The sequence below is a fragment of the Mustela putorius genome, unplaced genomic scaffold (assembly GCF_011764305.1).
Source record: "Mustela putorius furo isolate JIRA1106 unplaced genomic scaffold, ASM1176430v1.1 tig00004039_pilon_pilon_pilon, whole genome shotgun sequence".
Taxonomy (NCBI): Eukaryota; Metazoa; Chordata; class Mammalia; order Carnivora; family Mustelidae; genus Mustela; species Mustela putorius.
Genome location: NW_025422174.1, coordinates 2,376,499 through 2,394,974, shown reverse-complemented (window position 1 = coordinate 2,394,974; position 18,476 = coordinate 2,376,499). Strand labels below are relative to the sequence as shown.

Sequence of the window (18,476 nt, the reverse complement as noted above, 5' to 3'; positions counted from 1 at the left end):
AATATCCCATCAGGCGCACAAGTAAAGCAGGGCGAGTGTGGACGCCAGGGCAGCCTCTGTGAGGAGGGACATTGAGGAAGTTGCAGGGGGCAGAGGCTGGGGAAGACCGGGCCAGGTGGAGGGACCCCCAGGGAAGGTCTTATCCATCCCAGCAACCCCACTTCCCGGCTTGCGGCTTGTCCCTGGCTCTGGGTGCACAGATCTGTCTAAACATGCATGCCTTTCCCTTCCCAACAAGTGACCAGGCCTCTGAGAGTTCACGTTTGGCTCCGACTGACTCATTCTCACCCTAGGGGTGTCAAGTTTGCTTTAGAGAGCCCCCCGCTTCGCTCAAACAGGCCTGGGCGCCGACTCACTGGAGAGGATCACCAGCTGGGCTGGCATCTGAGTCCCCCCTCGCCGCCACAGGGAGAGAGGGAGGAAGTAGGTCCCTGTGAGGAGAAGAGAGCTTGGCCCCCTGGGTTTGGTGGAACATTTCCTAAAAGGGAAGGACTGTCCTTCTGAGCAGCAGATTTATAAAGGGATGGACCGCACACCAAAAAGTAACGGGTACACACATGCCTTGAGTGTTAGCACCAGGCTTACACTCCCTCAGCAAACATGTTAGGGAAAGGGGACACAACAGTGACACAGAAGCAAGAGCCCTTGTGGAGCTGACATTCATTCTAGGGAGGGAGGTGACTTTTGAACTAAGACCCGAGGTAAAAAACAAAAACAAACAAACAAACGTGGACATCCAGGGAAATAAGAGAGTGATTCCTGCAGAGGGGACAGCAGGTGCAAAGGCCCCGAGGTGGAACCAAGCTTGGTATGTCTGACCCCCGAGAAAACTGCTGTGGTTGGAAGGAATTGAGCAAGACTGAGAGGGGAAGTAACACAGATCGGGGGTCGGGGAGGTACAACAGAAACGAGACACCTGCAGGTACCTCATTCACCTTGTGAAAGGAGCTGGCAGAGTAGGGGCAGCTCTCATCCAGACTTTACAGATGAAGCAATGGGCACAGAGTCGTTGAGTGACTTGGCCAGGGCCACACAGGTGGCAGAGCACAGCTGTGAAGCCAGCAGCTCCAGCATCCTCCGTCCTCACCACGGTGTTTCAACACATCATGTGGTCGGATCCGGATCAGGATGGTGTTTCCAAGGAAATCCTTGTACTTATCATTTTACCAACGAGAGCCTTCCTGGCCCCAAACAGTGAGGACACGCCAAAGCACAGGGTGGGGGGCGGTGTGCAGAAGAGGATGGGTGGGTAGGTGAGCAGGTGCCTCCCCATTGCCCCGAGGAGGAAACTGAGGCTCAGGGTGGGGGCTGATCTGGGTGACACAACGCCGAAGGGGCAGAGTCTGGGCTCAACCCTGAGGCTGCTGACCCGGGAGCCTGTGCCTTTAACTGCTGTTCTGAGCCTTCCAGCCCAAGGAGTAGCTTCTCGAAGAAACTACCTTTCTTGGTCAGAAGTGAGGGAGCAGAGACCAGCAGCCATTTTGGAGAACTGGGGTGGCCCCAAGGTTTTCCTATGCCAGGAGACTGTTCTGCCTTTTCAAAAGAGGAAACACAACTTCTGTGGAGAGGAGAGACACCAGATCTGTGGACAGGCAGCCCTCCAAGCCCGTGGAGCCGCAGCCTCTTAACAATCTTGCCTCTGGAGGTGGAGTGTACGCCTTCAAGAAGCCACATTTTCACAGCTGGACAGCTCTAACTGGGAGAAAAATCTTCCCTGAGATTTAGCCAAATTAACTTTCCAGTAGCGTTCACGTTCTGGCTCTGGTTCTACCCTTTGGAAGTAGTAACCAGCGCCCTCCAACCTGAGCCCAGTTTTTCTCTTATTCGAAATTCAGAGTACTGGTTCTTCCATTCTTCCTGACTCAGGGAATTGTAAAGAATTCAGTCTGGCTTCAGACATGATCCAGTTGCTCAAAGTCAACCCCCTTGCCTCCCACCAAAGCCTGCCCAGTCACCGGGGGAGGGAGACTATCACCTCCTTGGATTTGGAGCCTATACCTCTCTTGATACAACCTGAAATCATACTTCTGAGTGGTTACATCCCCCTTGGAGTTCACATTGGACTTTCCAGCTAAAACCTCCTCTTCTACGTTGCTGTCCATCAAAATTTCTTCCATTCTGAAACTCCTTATCTGAGGCTAACACTTGTTTTCAGGCTTTCTTGTTTTCTAGTAAATCTGCTTCACTCTAAGTGGCTGTGTTTTTTCCTCCAAGTACTCCTTTGGCTTCATTCCACAGGTCTTTCTTACACAATGTCGTTCATTGCTAAAATAATTTTCAATTTCCCTTTTGGTTGCAAATGTTACGCACTTCAAACTTTTTTTTTTTAAGGTGCATGGCTTTTTTTAAAGTTACCTTTGTATTGTTGGAGTCTAAGTTTATTGCATAGTGGTCAGTATTTATGACTTGTGTGAGATCAGTGATGACTTGTTGAGATCAGTAATGGAGAATTCGTTGAGGTCCTTGTAAGATTCCTCTGGTCAGTTTTTCTGTATGTTCTTCATGTATTTGAACGGATGTATATTTTCTGGTGGGTGTAAAGTTTTAGAAATCTAGGAGCTCAAGCTTGATCATGACATCATTCATATTTTCTGTTTTTGTGTCTGTTTTTGTTTTTTCTTTATTTTCAAACCCATATTGTTTGGCGCATAGAAATAGAATATATGAGTAGAAGGAGGTTTCGGGATTTTTATACCTTCTTGGTGAATTGTTGCTCTTATCATAAAACACCCACCTTTCTCTCTTTTATACTTTGTTGCCTTGAATTCCACTTTATTCGGTATTAATATTCCTATACCTGTTCTCTTTATATGCATTTTCGTGACTTTTCTTTGACCTTAGTCTTGGAGCCACATAAATTAAAAACAAAAAACAACGTACATCTCAGTCTCCATTTGGCAACCCACTTGCTCTGGAATCTGCGGCAAGTCCTTTGGCCTGTTTGGGTCTTACTTTCCTCATCCCTAAAATGGGGCTGTGACTCACTTTGCCTCTCTCTCCAGTTCCTGTGAAAATAGCGACAGTCGTGGATATGAAAAGTGCTACCAACATCCCTGTGCGTGGGTTAGTCACTGGGTGTGAACATGGGCTGACGTTCCAGGCAGGGAGGGTGGGGGAGGACCTGGAGGGCAGGGACCCCTCCCCGAGGGTGAAGATCAATTCCACTGCGGCTGCCCCTGGCTGGCTGCCTCCTCTGTTCCCACAGACGATGAGTAAGACACGGTCTCTGGCCTGGAGCAGCTTCCAGTCCCGAAAAGGAGAGAAAGAAGACACAGCTCAGTACTGCTGAGACTGGCAGGGATGCTGGGACAGAGGGACAGTCAGGGAAGGGCTGAGGGAAGAGCAGGGTTTGAGCAGTCGGGTCCCTGGGGGTGGCACAGGAGGTGCACATCGAGGGGGGAGTCTGTGGCACATTTGGGGACCGGTGGAGCCGGGCTGGGAGAGCGCAGCATTGGCAGGCGGGCCTCCCCCCCTACGAAGGAGGAAGGCGTGGGGCTTGCAGAATGTTGACTCTCCTCCCTTGCCCCCGTGATGCTGCTCGGCCACAAAGAACAGGCGATTTGGGGAGGGGGGTGTGGTTCTCCAGCTCCACTCCGTTCTCATCACCCTGACAACCACATCCCGTAATGAACAAGAGCTAACAGGGACAGAGGGCAGGGGACCTCTGAAAGGGCAGCCTTTTGCCTTTGTAGGGGCTGGTGCCCAGGGAGGCTGTGGGGTCTCCCCCTGTGGCTGCTTGTGCGTCTTGGTGGCGGTGTCCTGGGACACCCTCGCCCCCGACCCTGGAGGACGTCAGCTGGTGGTTGGAAGCCAAAGTGGGACTACAGATTTGCGGTGTGGGTTTTGAAACAGGAACTGCTTTCCAGATTTTAAAAACTTAGGAAAAGGGGCATGGAAATCTGGATTTCAAGCTTCGTTTCAAGATGTCAAGAGACCTAGCAATGCCCAGGCCTTCACGGAGGTGACAAAAAGCAGCTTTGTGGGAGTGACAGTTGCCCTGCAGGACTGGCCCTGGGCCCACCGCGCTGGCATGTGTCATGTCATATGGGTCTGTCCGTCATGGGTCTGAGCGCCCGTGGATCCTTGGGTCGATTCTGGGTGGGGGGTATGGCTGTGAGCCGCGAGAGCAGAGGCAGGTGAGTGGAGAGCCGGTGGCCCCAGAAAAGACCGTGGGGGGCTGGAATTGCTATCTGGAGAGGACTGCTGGGTCTGGGGGTGGGGGGGTGCTGGCCGCCCCGAGCCCAGAGGGCGTGGTCTCTCTCCTCTTTCCCTTCCCCTGCCTCTGTGCAGACAGGTGCACAGCTTCGTGCCTTTTCCCTCGGTATGCAGAAATGTGCACAACGCCGCCTAGAACCAGAGCTTGGCCAGCCCCAGAAGCTTCCCTCCTGCCCCCCAAACCAGGGACAGTTCCTGACTTATGACCCCAAGATCAGTTTGTCTCCTTTGGAACTTCTTGTCAGTGGAGTCGATCTGCCCTTTGGCGCCCAGCTTCCTCTTCCGTATGCCCCGTGAGACCTGATGTGGCCACTGTCGGGGACTCAGGGTCTCAGAGCCTGTAGGTGGTGCTTGGAGATGAGCTTTTGGTCCCTGCTCCGTCCCCGCTGTCACAGGGCCTCTTCCGCCCCGTCTCCTTGTGTCCTTGCGGCAAGTGGTTCTGCCCTCACTTCATAGATGAGGAGACAGAGGCCCTGAGAGGAACCCCAGCTTGCCAAGGCCTGTCAGACAATCAGGGCAAGGCCTGGCCACTCAGGCCCAGAGTTAGGCTTCTGTGTCTCCCAGGCACCGGGGTCCCTGCCTGAGTGGCTCCACCTGTCCGTGTGTCCCTGACTGTGTCAGGAATAATAGCGGGGGGCAGGGTGGGGGGGGGGACAGTGGGAAGAGCTCCGGGGAGAGACTCCTCCCCTGAGTGCCCGTCTGCAGACAGAAAGTGAACAGACAGCTCTTCCCTGTGTGGACCTGATTGGCCCGGCTCTGGGTTCGCCCAGGGGGCAAAGTCCTGGTTGTTGTTGAGACAAGTTCAGGGGTGAGGGCTGGGCACACAGGGCCAGAAGCCACTTCTAGCCCAAATGCTTCCTGCGTCTGCGGTGGGGATAAAACTGCACCTGCCGCAGTCTTCGGGTTGATGTCAGGGTTAAGCCCGTCGGTGAAGTTCAAGTGCAGAGCAGAGTCTGCTGTGACCGAGACTAAGGCCGGGCATTCTGGGAGGTGGGGGTGGAAGTTACAGGCAGAAGGGCCCAGGGTGTGGTCTCTAATGGCTGGAGGAACTGGGGACACGGAGGGGCGTTCACGGGGACTTCGACAGACCTCGGGAAGCGGGCCCGCTGGGAGCCAGGACCGTCACTAAGACAGACAAAATCTAATCAGTGTCCCGGGGGCGGGGGCCATAATCAGGGTAATGCTCCAATTACCAGCTCTCCGAGGTCAGTTTCCCCGGTGGCCAAGTTCAGGGCCTGCATAAAGGACTCGAGGGAGATTCTGAGCCAGAATCAGTGTTGATCCGGCTGTGAGAGGTGGAGAATGGTAATTCCTGTTTGGGCGTCTGTGTCCACATCTTCATCAGGGACGGCTGCATTCAGCAAATACCCTTGCCCCCTCGCCCTCGCCAGGTGTGCTGAGCATGTCCTAGGTTCTAGGGCCCCAGCCACGAACAGGGTGGACACAGCCTCTGGCCTTGTGGGCACTGGTGTCCCGGGGGGGGGGGGCTTTGGACATGCACAGGACACATGTGTATGTGATAGGCCACGAGGACTGAGTGCTGAGCAGAGAAATGGGCTTGCCAGTGACGAGGGGGCGGTTAGCTGCTACTCCAGACCGCGTGTCTGGATTCGCACGTCCCTCGGGCTCCGCCTCCTCCTTGGGGCCTGTGGGGACCTTCTGAGGATGGGCATGACTTCCAGGTTTCTCCGTGGGGCCTCCCCACCTCTGCAGGCTTCCCATCGGCAGCTTGGACTCAATGTAGGTATAGCCAACCCGAGTGTCCCCAAGACAGTGTCCCCTCCAGCCTTGTCCCGTGGTCTCCAGCCCGCTCCTGGCCTTCTCAGACAAGGCTCTGTCTCTCTCTGCACAACCCCTTGGGCTTCAGACACAGCTGATGACTCTCAGGCCTGTCTCCAGCCTGAGCCTTCCTTCTGAGCTCCAGGCCAGTAGAACATACTGCCTCCTGGATGCCCTCCAGGGGCCCACCACCTGCTCGGACTCACCACGTCCACAGTGTGGCCGGGCATGTGATCTTTCTGGCACCACCCATTGCCACCTACTGCCCAGCCTCAGGCCACTTCCGCCTCCCAGTCCCCTCCCCCCATCACCACCGCCCATGAGCAACTTAACCTCTACCTCCCACGCAGGGCTGAGTCTGCCCGTCTCCTCCAGCAGCCCCTGCCCTCCTAACCCAGCCACATGGGGCTCGAACCCCCAGCCCTTCTCCACACACAAGCTGGAGTGGACTTTTCGGGCGGATGCACAGCTTCTCTCCTGCTTAACAGCCTGCCCTGGGGATGGACAGAGTCTGAATCACATGCTATGCCTGCTTGAAAGTATTGTCCTCTGGCCCTGTGACCTCTCCTTTCTCTCTGGTGCTGTAGCCAAGGGCCTGTCTTGTGGGGAGGGAGCTGGGCTCTGCTCCCCCTCCTCCCTGGCTGTGCCCTCCTCATGCATCCCTCCCCCTGACCTTTCCCTCTCCGAAGACCCGTCAGGATCAAACATCGCAGTCCCCTCCTCACAGGGACGACTTAAAGCATCTCAAACAGCGCCTGGCACTAAGGGGGCACTAGGTAAGTGTAGAAATAAAAATAGAATAGAAGACGCACGGTCGTTTATTGAGGGGGGTTGGGAGCTCTGGATGAGATGTTGCCTGTCCTCAGAGCCCACAGCGGGCTATTCTGTTCCCTCTCCACGAACCCACCCCTGCCCTCCCTGGGGAGTTCTCAGTCATTCCTCTAGGGACATCTGACCCTCGAGGACCCGTGTGGATCTTCCCCGAACAGCCCTTACCTTTCCTGATGCTGCTTCCCACACCCCCCGCTCTGCTGCCCCCCGGCAGGCGTCTTTCTCACACCCCCCTGCCCCCGCCCCACTCCATGGCACCCTGATCCAGGGCAGCCCCAGCCTTCTGGTGGCTCAGGAACAAACGATCCATTCTCTTCCCCAAGTCCATTCTGTCGGCGAATCCCGTTGGCTCTGCCTTCAGCCGATCTCGAAGTCGGCCTGTTCCTGCTAATCCTTCCCGGCACCTGCTGCCTGGACCAGTGCAGTAGGCTCCTCACCAGTGCTTGCTTTTGCCCTTGACCCCACACAACCAGAGGGATGGGTTGTAAAGTCTCATAGGGTCATATCTCTGCTCAGAAACCTCCAGTAACTTCTCTTTCCAAGTATTTGTCAAAGGGAAGGAGGAAGAAACGAATGGGTGAATGAGAGAATGAATGAATGGCTTTCCGCTTCGGTGGTTGCTGGCACATACTAGGCACTCAGAAAATACAGCAGGAACACCCGTGGGTACGTGTGAGTGGGCGAGGAGCGGGAGTGCGCAGTAGGTCCACAGGGAGCCTGCTGGACCCTGTTGGGTTCTCGCCTGCGGTGGGAGTAGGACCGGTCTACCGCCACCTGTCCCGTCCACCCGCTGGGCTGTGAGCCAAGGAGGCAGAGGCCAGGCCATTTTGGGACTCTGGCTGGGCCTGCATCACCAGCTGGGTGGGGCCACTGACGCAGCTGCTGGGAACCCCAGCCGGGCAGCAGTTCTGGGAAGGCTGCTGCTCCGGGAAGGAGTGTGTCTCTGGCCCCCTGCCAAGGCAGCCCAGCTGTCCCAGAGGACAGAGGAAGCTCCTGGCCGACTACAGTCTGGAGCTCCGGGGGTCAGTGGCTGCCCAGCGAGGCCACCCGGAGCCCCCACTGTCACTGGCTTCCTCTTCATATGTGCTTGTCATGGGACTGGCTACATCCTCTCTGCCCATCCAGCCCCGCTTCAAGCCGGTTTGCGGTCAAGAGAGGGACGAGGAGTGGAGAGCAGGAGGCCCTGCACCCCATCGGGCTCAGGAAGAGCCGCCGGGTCACTTCCCGACTGCTGCTGGCTTCTGACATTTCAAGACTTGCCACTCACGTCCTCCCAAATAAAGAGTAAGTTAAGAGTACCTCACTGCCAGCAGGAGGGTTTTCCCACGTGTGGCAGGCTCAGATTCTCACCAAGGGCTGCTTCCTCCCTCCCTGACCTTGACTTTGTCACTTGCCTTCTCTGACCCTCAATTGCGGCCAAAAGCACCACATCCCAGGGTGGCAGGAGCTGCATTTCGAAAGGCAGCAAAATCAACAGTCAGGCACATGGGTCCTGGCGCGAGGCTGCATGGGTTCAGGCAGCTTGTAACTTCTCTGTGCCTCAGTCTCTTCATCTTTAAAAGAGGGGGGAGGTTAAAGGCCCCCACCTCATAGAGCTGTGTGCATGGCCATTACCATAAGCAAAAACCTGGTTCTCAGTGTTTAAAAATAGATTCTAGAATCTGTTACTCTTGACTTTCAAGCAATAATATTTAATAGATGTTTACTGAGCACACATTACATACGTGTCAGGCACTCTTCGGGTCCTGGGGACAAAACAACGGCCATAAAGCTCTGCCCTCTTGGGGTTTGGGGCTTGTATTCTCGTGGTCAGGAGACAAACAGTACGTATACAGAGAAATTTAAATGCTACAGGTGATCTTTGATTCTCCCAACGTCATGAGCTAATAAGCAGAATGAGAGTGTTTCCTATTTTGCCAAGATGAAATATGTTTTGGGTGAATTGCTTAGGTCCTTTATCTTTTTCTTTTTTAAAAGATTTTATTTATTTATTTGGCACGGAGAGAGAGAGATCACAAGTAGGCAGAGAGGCTGGCAGAGAGAGAAGGGGAAGCAAGCTCCCCACAGCATGACCCTGGGATCATGACCTGAGCCGAAGACAGAGGCTTAACCCACTGAGCCACCCAGGCACGCTCTTTACCTCTTTTTCGTAAAGGGACCTTTGTCTTATTGATTTCTAAATTTCTTTATATATGAAGGCCCTTAACCCACTGCAGTATAGATTGCTATCTTATCCAGGTCTTTGCTTCCTTTTTTTTTTTTTTTAAATGATGTATTTTGACCTGGGGAAGTTGAAAACATTTTTACAGTAGGATCTTTCCATCTTTGCTATCTACATCCTGAAATAAAACAAACATTCACACGTGTAACCTCCGTGATACGGTTAGAGGTGGTGATAAGTAGATGACAGGAATCAACAGGGTGCTGTGATAAGAGGTAACGGGGGGACCTCTCAGTAGGTGGGGTTTCTGGGTGTAAAGGCTCGGAGCATGTCCAGGTGCTCAGAAGACTTGTGGGGGAGCGGGAGGCGGTGCAGGGGAAAGGGTGGAACGTGTAGCTGGGGCCAGACGATCACGGGGCTCAGGGGTTTTTGGTGGTTTTGCTTGGTTTGGGTTTTGCATTTTCTTACACTTTTTAAGATTATTTGTGACTCACCTGCAGTCGTTAAGAAAGCATCGAGTCAGGCTCCCCCAAGAGCACCGGCTTCGGAAGCGGCAGTCCAGCACCACGAGCAGCATATGGACACCCCCTGGTCTCGCTCAGGAGGCACCTGTTTCCTCGGACGCATCTGCGCGTGCGCGCGCTAGTGTGCAGGTGCGCGTTAGTGCGCATGTGCGCATGTGCGTGTTAGTGCGCATGTGCGCGGTTAGTGCCGGGCAGTCTGGTCACGTGCCGGGTCTGCATCTGCAGCCCAGCCGCAGCGACGCCCGCATCCCTTGTGTTGCCTTTTATAGCCTCGCGGACCTCCCTCGCTGCCCGCCGGCCGGGACTCTGTTCTCCGTCTCTGTAATTTTGTCCTTTCCAGAATGTTAACGTAAATGGAGTCCCACAGGGTGCGCCCTTTGGATGCGCCCTTTGCGCTCTGGGGCTTGGGTTTTATTTCAAGTCGGAGATGCTCCTGGTGGCGGGGCCGTGAACTGTGGGCATCTCTGGGCGGGCCCCTGGGTGGAGACGCCCTTCAGGACCCAGAGGTCAGTGAAGGGAACGAGCAGGGAGTTCATGGCCTGATTTGATTTTTTTAAAGATTTTATTTATTTATTGGACAGACAGAGACCACAAGTAGGCAGAGAGGCAGGCAGAGAGCCCAATGTGGGGCTCGATCCCAGGACCCTGAGATCATGACCCAAGCGGAAGGCAGAGGCCCCAACCCACTGAGCCACCCAGGTGCCCCTCATGGCCTGATTTTAAAATGACTCTGCCCACCCCCGGCGTGGGGTTGAAAACAAAGTGAGTCACGTCTGCAGTAACTCCTAACTTCCCCCCCCTTGCCCCACCTGATCCTTCTCGCAGCCCCAGACTGGGTTTTTGGAAAATCTTGTCGCTGTTCAAACCCTTAAAAACTGCTCATTGCCTAGATGAGGGGTCTTTGACCTGAAGTCCTTACTTCGGCTGTGGGGAGATCTATGAACTCCTAAAATGAAATGCAAAATTTAATGGGTGAAACTTGGCATGCTGTAAATATCATGTTTGTTCAGCGAATGATGAGTGTGTAGGACGTAGGGGGCAGAGCCTGTGGGCTAAGCCTTTCTAGGCCTTCTGGGGTTTTCCGGCCCTGTATGTCACTTATCATTCTCTGGCCAGGTTTCATTCAGGTCCACAGTGTTTCTTCCAAAGGGATGCACAGGTGTGATTGGGCAGTCACCTCCCTTGTCCTGGTGCTCCTATCTCTGTTAATATGACTTCCACTAGCTTTTATGTCTGTTTGTTTTTTTTAAGCTGCTTGTGGGGAGTTTGTAGACTTAAGCCCTAGGTCTTTCCTGCTGTTGCTGGTCCTGTTGCTGGGGCTGCTGATGTTTGAAATTGACAAGCAGCAGGACCGGCTCTTCCTGGCCTGTTTCATTCATCTAGTTGGGTTCATTCTGTAGTTCTAGAAGAAGGTGAAGACACCGAGGTACTGGAATGCACTTTGGACTCAGAAGACAACAGACCTGGGTTCTGACACTAGCTCTCCCCTCTTGCCAGCTGTGGACCCTGATGGGCAAGTTACTTGACCTCTCTGACCTCAGTTCTCCCAGATGGAAAGTGGGGTTAACAGGCCATCTTGCAGGGTTCTTGGGCAAATTCAATAAGGTAATGCTCCTAACGCGCTTAGCTAAGTGCCAAGCACAATGTAAGTACTTGACAGGTGGGATGTTGTTGACACGAATCTTTGGCTGGACCTAAGGAAACAGTTTCCACTCATCAGTTCTGCTAAGCTGTGACCTGGAGATGAGCTTCTGTGGAGGAGAGGGAACTGCAGCCTGTCAGAGAGAGAATATGTGCAGGGCATCACTGTTTGGGTTGGCAGTGAAGCCTGGAGCTGCCTGCCAACTCCAGTGGGTCAGGAATCCCATGATTGAGAGTGTAAACTTGAAATTATTTTCTCCTGCCGTATGCTTGACCCACGCACTTGGTAATTACTGTTTTTACATCTCTTATTTATCGCATCTCTGTCCTCCATCCCTGTGATATTCAGGGAGGCTGCTCATGGCAGGCTGTGACTGTTACTGCTCATTGCAGGCTGTGACTTCCCCTGAATGCAGCCCCCGCTTGTCCATGAAGCCAGCTGGCATGTGCGTGTGTGTGGTGCATGCGCGTGAGCATGTGCGTGCGCACGCAGTTATGGGCATACACGTGCCTGTATTTGGATGTGCCCTCTGGAACAGATCAAAGATAGCCACCCTGACTGCTACAGATGTCATGTTTTAGTCTCCCCTGCCAGGGTGGCTTGACTTTATCATAGTAGCTCTTCTGCTGTGTGACTTTGTCCATGTTTTCTTGCCCTCTCTGTTTCTCTTGATTCAAAATCAGAGCTCAGGTGACACCTTTGCCATTTCTGCCGAAGGATGCTGTGGGCATGTGTGAACTTATCAGAGGAAAAACTACCTGGATTTTGTATTTCACCTTTTCTGCCACAGGATGCTGTGGGCATGTGTGAACCCATCAGAGGAAGAGTTCCTGGAACCTTGTAGAGGACACCAGGTCTCGGTGAAGTTTGATGCTTCCTTGCAATTTGTGCACTTGGGGCAGGAACAGCCGAGAAGCAAGGCTGTGTTCTTGGGGGTGGCGGGGTTAGTTTCAGAAAGCTCCCGACCTTGATTTGTTCCCATTCCTGGCGATTGGTGAAGGTGGTGCCTGCCAGGCTTCTGTATCTAAAGTTAGATACAATTGTATCTCTATATGAAGTATTGTGTATAATATATGGGACGTTGGAAAGTTAGTAAGTATTCTGACTCATTAAATTAATAAGCCATACAGATTTTGTGGGGAGATACTTAAAGGTTGCCATGGAGACATAGATCTGCCCCCTTCCCCTGACATGTTGATCTAAAACAGAACAGACTCTTGTGCCCTGTTTGACTCCAAGAGTTAAAATCAATTACTACATGTTTATTGCAGTGCTTCAGTCGTGCCTGCTTGAGCCCCGAATACTGTTAGCTGGGTCCTGTGTGTTTTTTGATGAGTCCCCACCATTCTTGGGGTGCGTCCTTACTTTCTGAGACAAGGATTCCAGGCTTATTGTGCACTTTCCCTGCTCCTGTGGTCAGCCGCTTCTTCCAGGAGCCCTTGCTCCATTCGGTGTGGAACGGTCCTCGAAGCCAAGACCTGGACGCTGGGATGGCGCGATCATCAGGGGTAACACACGATCATAGCCCGGGTCCCTGACTTACAAAGAGCATTACGGAGGCAGTTGACAAGCTGGAAATAGGAAGGGTCTGGGATCCGATGGCAGTAAGGCCTCAGTGTTAAGTGCCTGGTTTTGATGGTTGCCTCCTGGCTATGTAGGAGAATGAAAGTCCTTTCTTCTGAAAGATGCACTGCAGTATTATGGGGTAATTTATCCATTATGGACAAACGAATGAATAAAATGAATAAATGCCAGAGAAGTAGAGAGACCAAGAGGAAAGGTCTGGAGGTGGGAACAGGTTCGGTGCGTTCCAAGGGCGGCCGGGAGTGAAGATGTGCGGGTGGCAGGAGCGCGGTGCACAGGTGCTGGGCCAGGCAGGGAGGGAGGCCGTGCCGGCCGGGGAGGTCCTGCAAGTGGAGAGCTTCCAACAGGGGCATGAAGGCCTTCCTGTGCTCCAGACCCTGGGTGCAGATGGCTTGAGGTACACACCTCACTTCCTTTTCGGGTAGGACCTTGAGATTGAGCTTGGTATCGTTTCCACTTTGCAGATAAGGAAGCTGACGCTGTGAGAGATAGGGTAACTGCCTTAACAGCATGCAGCTACCAAGCAGCAGAAGGAACCTGGAAGCCACGATAGAGACCCACGCAGGGGTGGGGAAGGCAGGTGCTCTCAGCATTGTTGGGAACATACCTCAGTACCTTGCTTTTTAGAGGGCTTTTGGCATTATGTGCTTGGAGCGTTGCGGGGGGAAAAGGACTCACTCCCTGTCCCCCATGGGCGTTCACGTCTGAGGGTTTTTCTTAACAAAAGTGACCAGTGACGAGTGGGACTCTGACCGTGTCCGCTCATGTAGTGGTCACGAGACCCCAGTCAGATGGGAGCTGTTATTAGCTCCTCTTTACAGGGTAGGAAACTGAGGCACAGGGCCGTTTGCTCAGGCTCACAAGGAGTGACAGAGCAGGTGTTTAAACTTCAGGAAGCCCACTCCATAGCCTTTGCCAAGAGGGGTGTTGAGCAGTATTTTACGGCCTAGAAATACACACACTCTGAAGCAGGAGAGGTTGTACCAGCCCATTCTGTCGAACCGGACACTCACAGAAAAGCTGAGAAACACGCAAAAAGGTCGCCAGTGGTGGTTTCCCAGGTGATGGCGTTACAGGCATTCTTGTTTTGCTTGTTGCCTCTGTCCCTCTTCTCCAAATTTTCTGCAGTGATCAGATGTGGCTTTTGTAATATGAGAAAAGATCAACAACATACTTTTTTTTAAAAAGGGTAAGAAAGAAAGAAAAAGATAAAGGGACACCTGGGTGGTTCAGTTGGTTGCGTGTCCAACTCTTGATTTCCGCTCCGGTCACAAGGAGGTCGTGAGATCGAGCCTGGTGTGGGGCTCTCTGCTCCGCGGGGAGCCTGCCTCTCTCCCTCTGCCCCTCCCCCTGCTGAAATACATAAATAAATCTTTTTTTTAAAAAAAGGAAAAAAATAAGCTTAAGGCAAGGATCAGGGGAATATGGGGTGATGGTTCTCCAAGGATGAGCACAGTTACCACAGTGTGTAGAACAACAAAGCAATAACAATAAACAAAGGCTAAAAATCCAATGGCAACCCATGGGGGATACTACGAATTTGACGCTTTGGATCTACAGTGGTATGGAATGGTACTTAATAATATATTAAATACTAGGAGCGCCTGGGAGGCTCAGTGAGTTAAGCCTCTGCCTTTGACTCAGGTCATGATCTCAGGGTCCTGGGATCAAGCCCCACATCAAGCTCTCTGCTCAGCAGGGAGCCTGCTTCCTTCTCTCTCTGCCTGCCTCTCTGCCTACTTGTGATTTCTGTCTGTCAAATAAATAAAAATATTTAAAAATATATATAAATACTAAAAGTGAAGTTTTAGTAGGCAGAGGATGCTCTAAGTAAAATTAATAAAGTTCGTATTTATCTCCCTGTGTGTACAGATACAAATCTGGAAGCACTGATATGAAGGTGTACAGGAGTTATTGCTAGGCCTTGTAATTTGGGGGGAATTTGCATTGTGGGTTTTTTGGGGGGGGCGTGTCTGTCCTTTCTGATTCTTATTCTCCAGTCATGTATTGTGGGATGCCATTAACACAGTAAGGGCAGTGGACGATTCCATTCATGTAAAACACAAACACTAAAGGGAATCTACGGGGTTAGAAGTCAGAGTTGTGGGGTGATGACCCGAGGCCGAATGGCAAAACCCCAGGAGTGTTTAACAAGAGAGGCTTGTTTAGCTCGGGTCCAGCGGGCCAACTTAACTGGGCTTGGCTGAGCTTACTGGGCTCAGCTGTGCACCTGTGGCCAGCCTCAGGTCGGCTGCATGGCTCTGGGGAGCTCACTCACAAGACTGGGAGTGGCTGCCTGTTCACTAATGCAGAATGGGACTGCCTGTGACATGGCATTGTCCCATGTCACCATCCTCCCGCAGGCTAGCATGGCTGTTTTCTCAAGGCAGTGGCCGTGCAAAAGCACGCTTCTGCAACGCATCCCCTTGCTAATATAATCCAAGGGCAGGGGCGAACGCCCTGCCCAGAGGGGTGGTAGTGGTGGAGGCATTGAAAAGCTATGTGGATCCAGGAGGGGTGTGAAGAATTGGGGCCATTGACATAAGTCTAACACACTCCACACACTCAAGCATCATTTTTATTACTTGGATATACCACCATTTATTTAACCAGCTCTATAAGGCTAAACATGTGAACATCTCCAAAATGTATTTAAAGGAATTGTAAATCTTTTAGGGCTTTATTTGGGTTGAGTAGGGAAATAAATTGCTAAGTGTTGGGTTAGACGAAGAAAAATAAATTTCTTTGCTGCAGGACTTATCAGAGCCTTTACAAGCAAATATGCATTACGAACTTTTTGAAGTCCCAGGGTTGCTTAAATTTAGCAGGTCATGGGGTTTTTCTTAAGAAGTGTCTCTTGGGACAAGGCATTCTTTGGCTCTCATAATGGGCTTTGTGCATCTGTGTCATGTTTCATGATTACAGAGAGAAAGCATGCACATGCATGCCTGGCGAACACAGAGGGCTCATTGTTGGCACTAACCTGGCTCACTTTCTCTCAGCAGGTATCTTAGGATCTCCCAATGGGGCGGCTTTGCTCTGGGCTCACATTCCCCGTGAGCTGCCTGATCCTGGTGTGGGTAGGAGGCTCTGGTAAGTCCCCAACTCCCATTCATTCCTTTGTTGGGCCACTCATTCAGCAAATGTTTACTGGCCCTTTAGATGCCAGGCTCCTAGGATAATCAGTGAACAAAACAAAGATTCCGGGCCTTGAGGAGCTCACCCTATAGTGGGAGGGAACAGCTGATAAGGAATGGTCCTAATTATAAATCAGTGGTAAAGAGTGTTAGAAAGTGATAGAAAAAGACAGCACGGAACGGAGTAGGGAGCACACACTTGGCGGGGCGGGGTGGGGTGGCTGCAGCACCAGATGCGAGTTTTGGACACAAGGTAAGTTTGAGATACTTATTAGAAATCTAGACTAGAAATTTCTTAGATTAGAAATTTCCTTGATTTGGCCTCAAAGGGGCAAGTAGTGGAGTTTTCAAAAGGTAAAGGTAGACCCCGCCTCCCGGGGTCTTCTTCCGCTTCAGGAACCTTCCCCCATGCTGGCTGGGAAGCTCCAGAACCCCGCCCCGCCCCCAGCTCCCTGAAGACTGGCACACAGCTGGGACTGTGGTCTCCTTGTTTTGTGATGGACTCCTCGGTCCTGTCTGGGCTGGTTTCGGACTTGTCCTCCGGTGCCTGTCCCCCTTCCTTGTGTGACTCTGGCTGCTCAGAGCATTCCTGTGTCCCCGCAGGGAGTGTTAAGGTCCTGCGGGAGCCCAGCTGCTTCTCCGACTACATCAGCGTCTCCGTCTGTCAGTGGGAGATGGACAGTCCCACCAACTGCAGTGCCGAGCTCCGCCTGTCCTATCAGCTGAACTTCATAGAGTCTGAGTAAGCCTGGGGTGGAGCTGGGATTTGGGGGAGGCTGGGCCCGGAGGGCTGGGGATAGAGCGTGAGTGGGAGAGTTCGCTGTGTTGTGCGGTGGACCGTGGAACCCGGGATACGTTGTTCCAGGTGGGTCACTGGAACCATCCACAGCACCTGGGGCCCTCTTCTAGGCAGGGCTCAGAACGTGATCGTGTGCCCAAGGCACACAGTAAAAAGGACATCCTGGCATGTGCCATACACCAGAACATAGGGTCCACCGACAGAGACATTCCAAGGTATAACAGGCTGGATGGGCTGTGCTTCGAAGTGTGCTACAATGGCCTAGACCAGGGATCTGCAAACTATGGCCTGAGGCCCACATCCGGCCCACCACCTGCCTTTGTAAATAAAGTTTTATTGGCATGCGGCCATGCCTATTCGTTTCTGCATTGTCTGTGGCTGCCTTTGCACTACAGCAGAGTTGAATAGTTGGGACACACACACTATGGCGCTCAAAGTCCCAGATATTTGCTATCTGGCACTTTGCTGAAGACGTTCACTGACCCCCTAGCCTAGCCTGTGAGACGTGGGGCACTGTCTACTGGGATAAACGGTGCTACCCAGAGGTACACTCAGACACACACACACACACACACACACACACACATACTCACATTGTTATGAATTCCTTAGTGCCTTTGTTTCTTCCCTTTCACTGGCTTTCAAGGGGGAGCCAAGTTCCAGGACCATGGCCATGGCCAGAGCCATACAAGAGTCCGTGGTGGGTGTGGCTTGTGGCTGTGGCCAGTAAGGAGAGCAGCACTTGTCTGTTGTCCTCACCACACCCCTGTTCCCAGATCTGATCCTGGAGGCAGAGTAGTTGGGAAGCCGGTAGAGCATGTGTCCTGTGAGTCATGTTCCAGGAATACCGTGAACACAGTGACCTAAGGCCACCTCTGTGTCTGCAGGAACCGCACGTGTGTCCCCGAGAACCGAGAAGGTGCAATGTGCGTGTGCTACATGCCCATAGATGACGTGGTCCAGGCCGACGTCTATCAGCTGGACCTGTGGGCTGGGAAGCACCAGCTGTGGGGCGGCTCCTTCCAGCCCAGCAAGCATGGTAAGTTGGGCATGGTGGACAGGGTCCAGGGTAGGGGCAGTTCCCGATCCCCAGCTGGGCTCTGGGGCAGGGGTGGCCGGGTTCCAGTTGGGAGTGAGTCGCAAGCAGTCTTCTGCGTATTCGCAGACACGATGAGATGTTTTTTCTCCTTTCCAGGCCTCAGTCCTCCTATCTCTGAAATGGGACTGGGCTCCCTAGCACATCAGGCCCGCTTTAGCTTTTATATTTCAGCCCCCTGATTTTAAGTGCCCGGACTGGGGTCTTGAGATGAGGCTTCTGCTTAATGGAAGGCACGCTGGCTGCCGAGGTCCGTCGCCTGTCGCCTGGTCCGCCGCTGCTGCTTCAGACGGTCCAGACCACTGAAGGCTGATGTAACCTGGCAGCCTCAGTCCCCACAGCAATTCACCGTGATTCTGCTGTGGCGTAGTGATGGGAGTTTAAAACACCATTTATTGCTGTGTGACCCTGGGCAAGTCACATGACCTCTCTGAGCCTCATTTTCCAGAAGAGAGTTATCCCCATTTTACATCTGAATACAATACAGAGAAGGCAAGTGACCTGCCTAAGGTCACACAGCTACTAAGCCACAGAGGAGAATTTTCACCCGTATCCACAGAGTTCAGGGCTCTGCAGTTCCTGAAGGGCCTGTTTGTGCCACCCACGGGCAGTGGGTTGTTTAAAGAGACCAGTGAGCAAACCAGTGAGCAAACCCATGAATTAAAATCATTTCTGCACACGTGCATTGATTTTAATACATATTTTGTA

The 18,476-nt window shown here is 52.7% G+C and overlaps 1 protein-coding gene across 6 annotated transcripts in view; it reads left to right on the top strand.

The window, feature by feature from the left end:
- IL4R (interleukin 4 receptor) overlaps positions 1-18,476 on the top strand; it is a 35,235-nt gene that overhangs the window by 3,536 nt on the left and 13,223 nt on the right. Inside the window, exons 1-5 of one of the 6 annotated variants that reach the window (XM_004774013.3) lie at positions 4,904-6,770; positions 7,951-8,109; positions 15,739-15,829; positions 16,477-16,615; positions 17,560-17,711. In XM_004774013.3, coding sequence (XP_004774070.1) covers positions 15,760-15,829; positions 16,477-16,615; positions 17,560-17,711 — 361 coding nt within the window. In that variant the 5' untranslated portion in view covers positions 4,904-6,770; positions 7,951-8,109; positions 15,739-15,759. Of the gene's footprint in view, positions 1-4,903; positions 6,771-7,950; positions 8,110-15,738; positions 15,830-16,476; positions 16,616-17,559; positions 17,712-18,476 lie in introns of those variants that run through there. The other 5 variants (XM_045072454.1, XM_045072453.1, XM_045072452.1 and 2 more) reach the window with 5 other exon arrangements.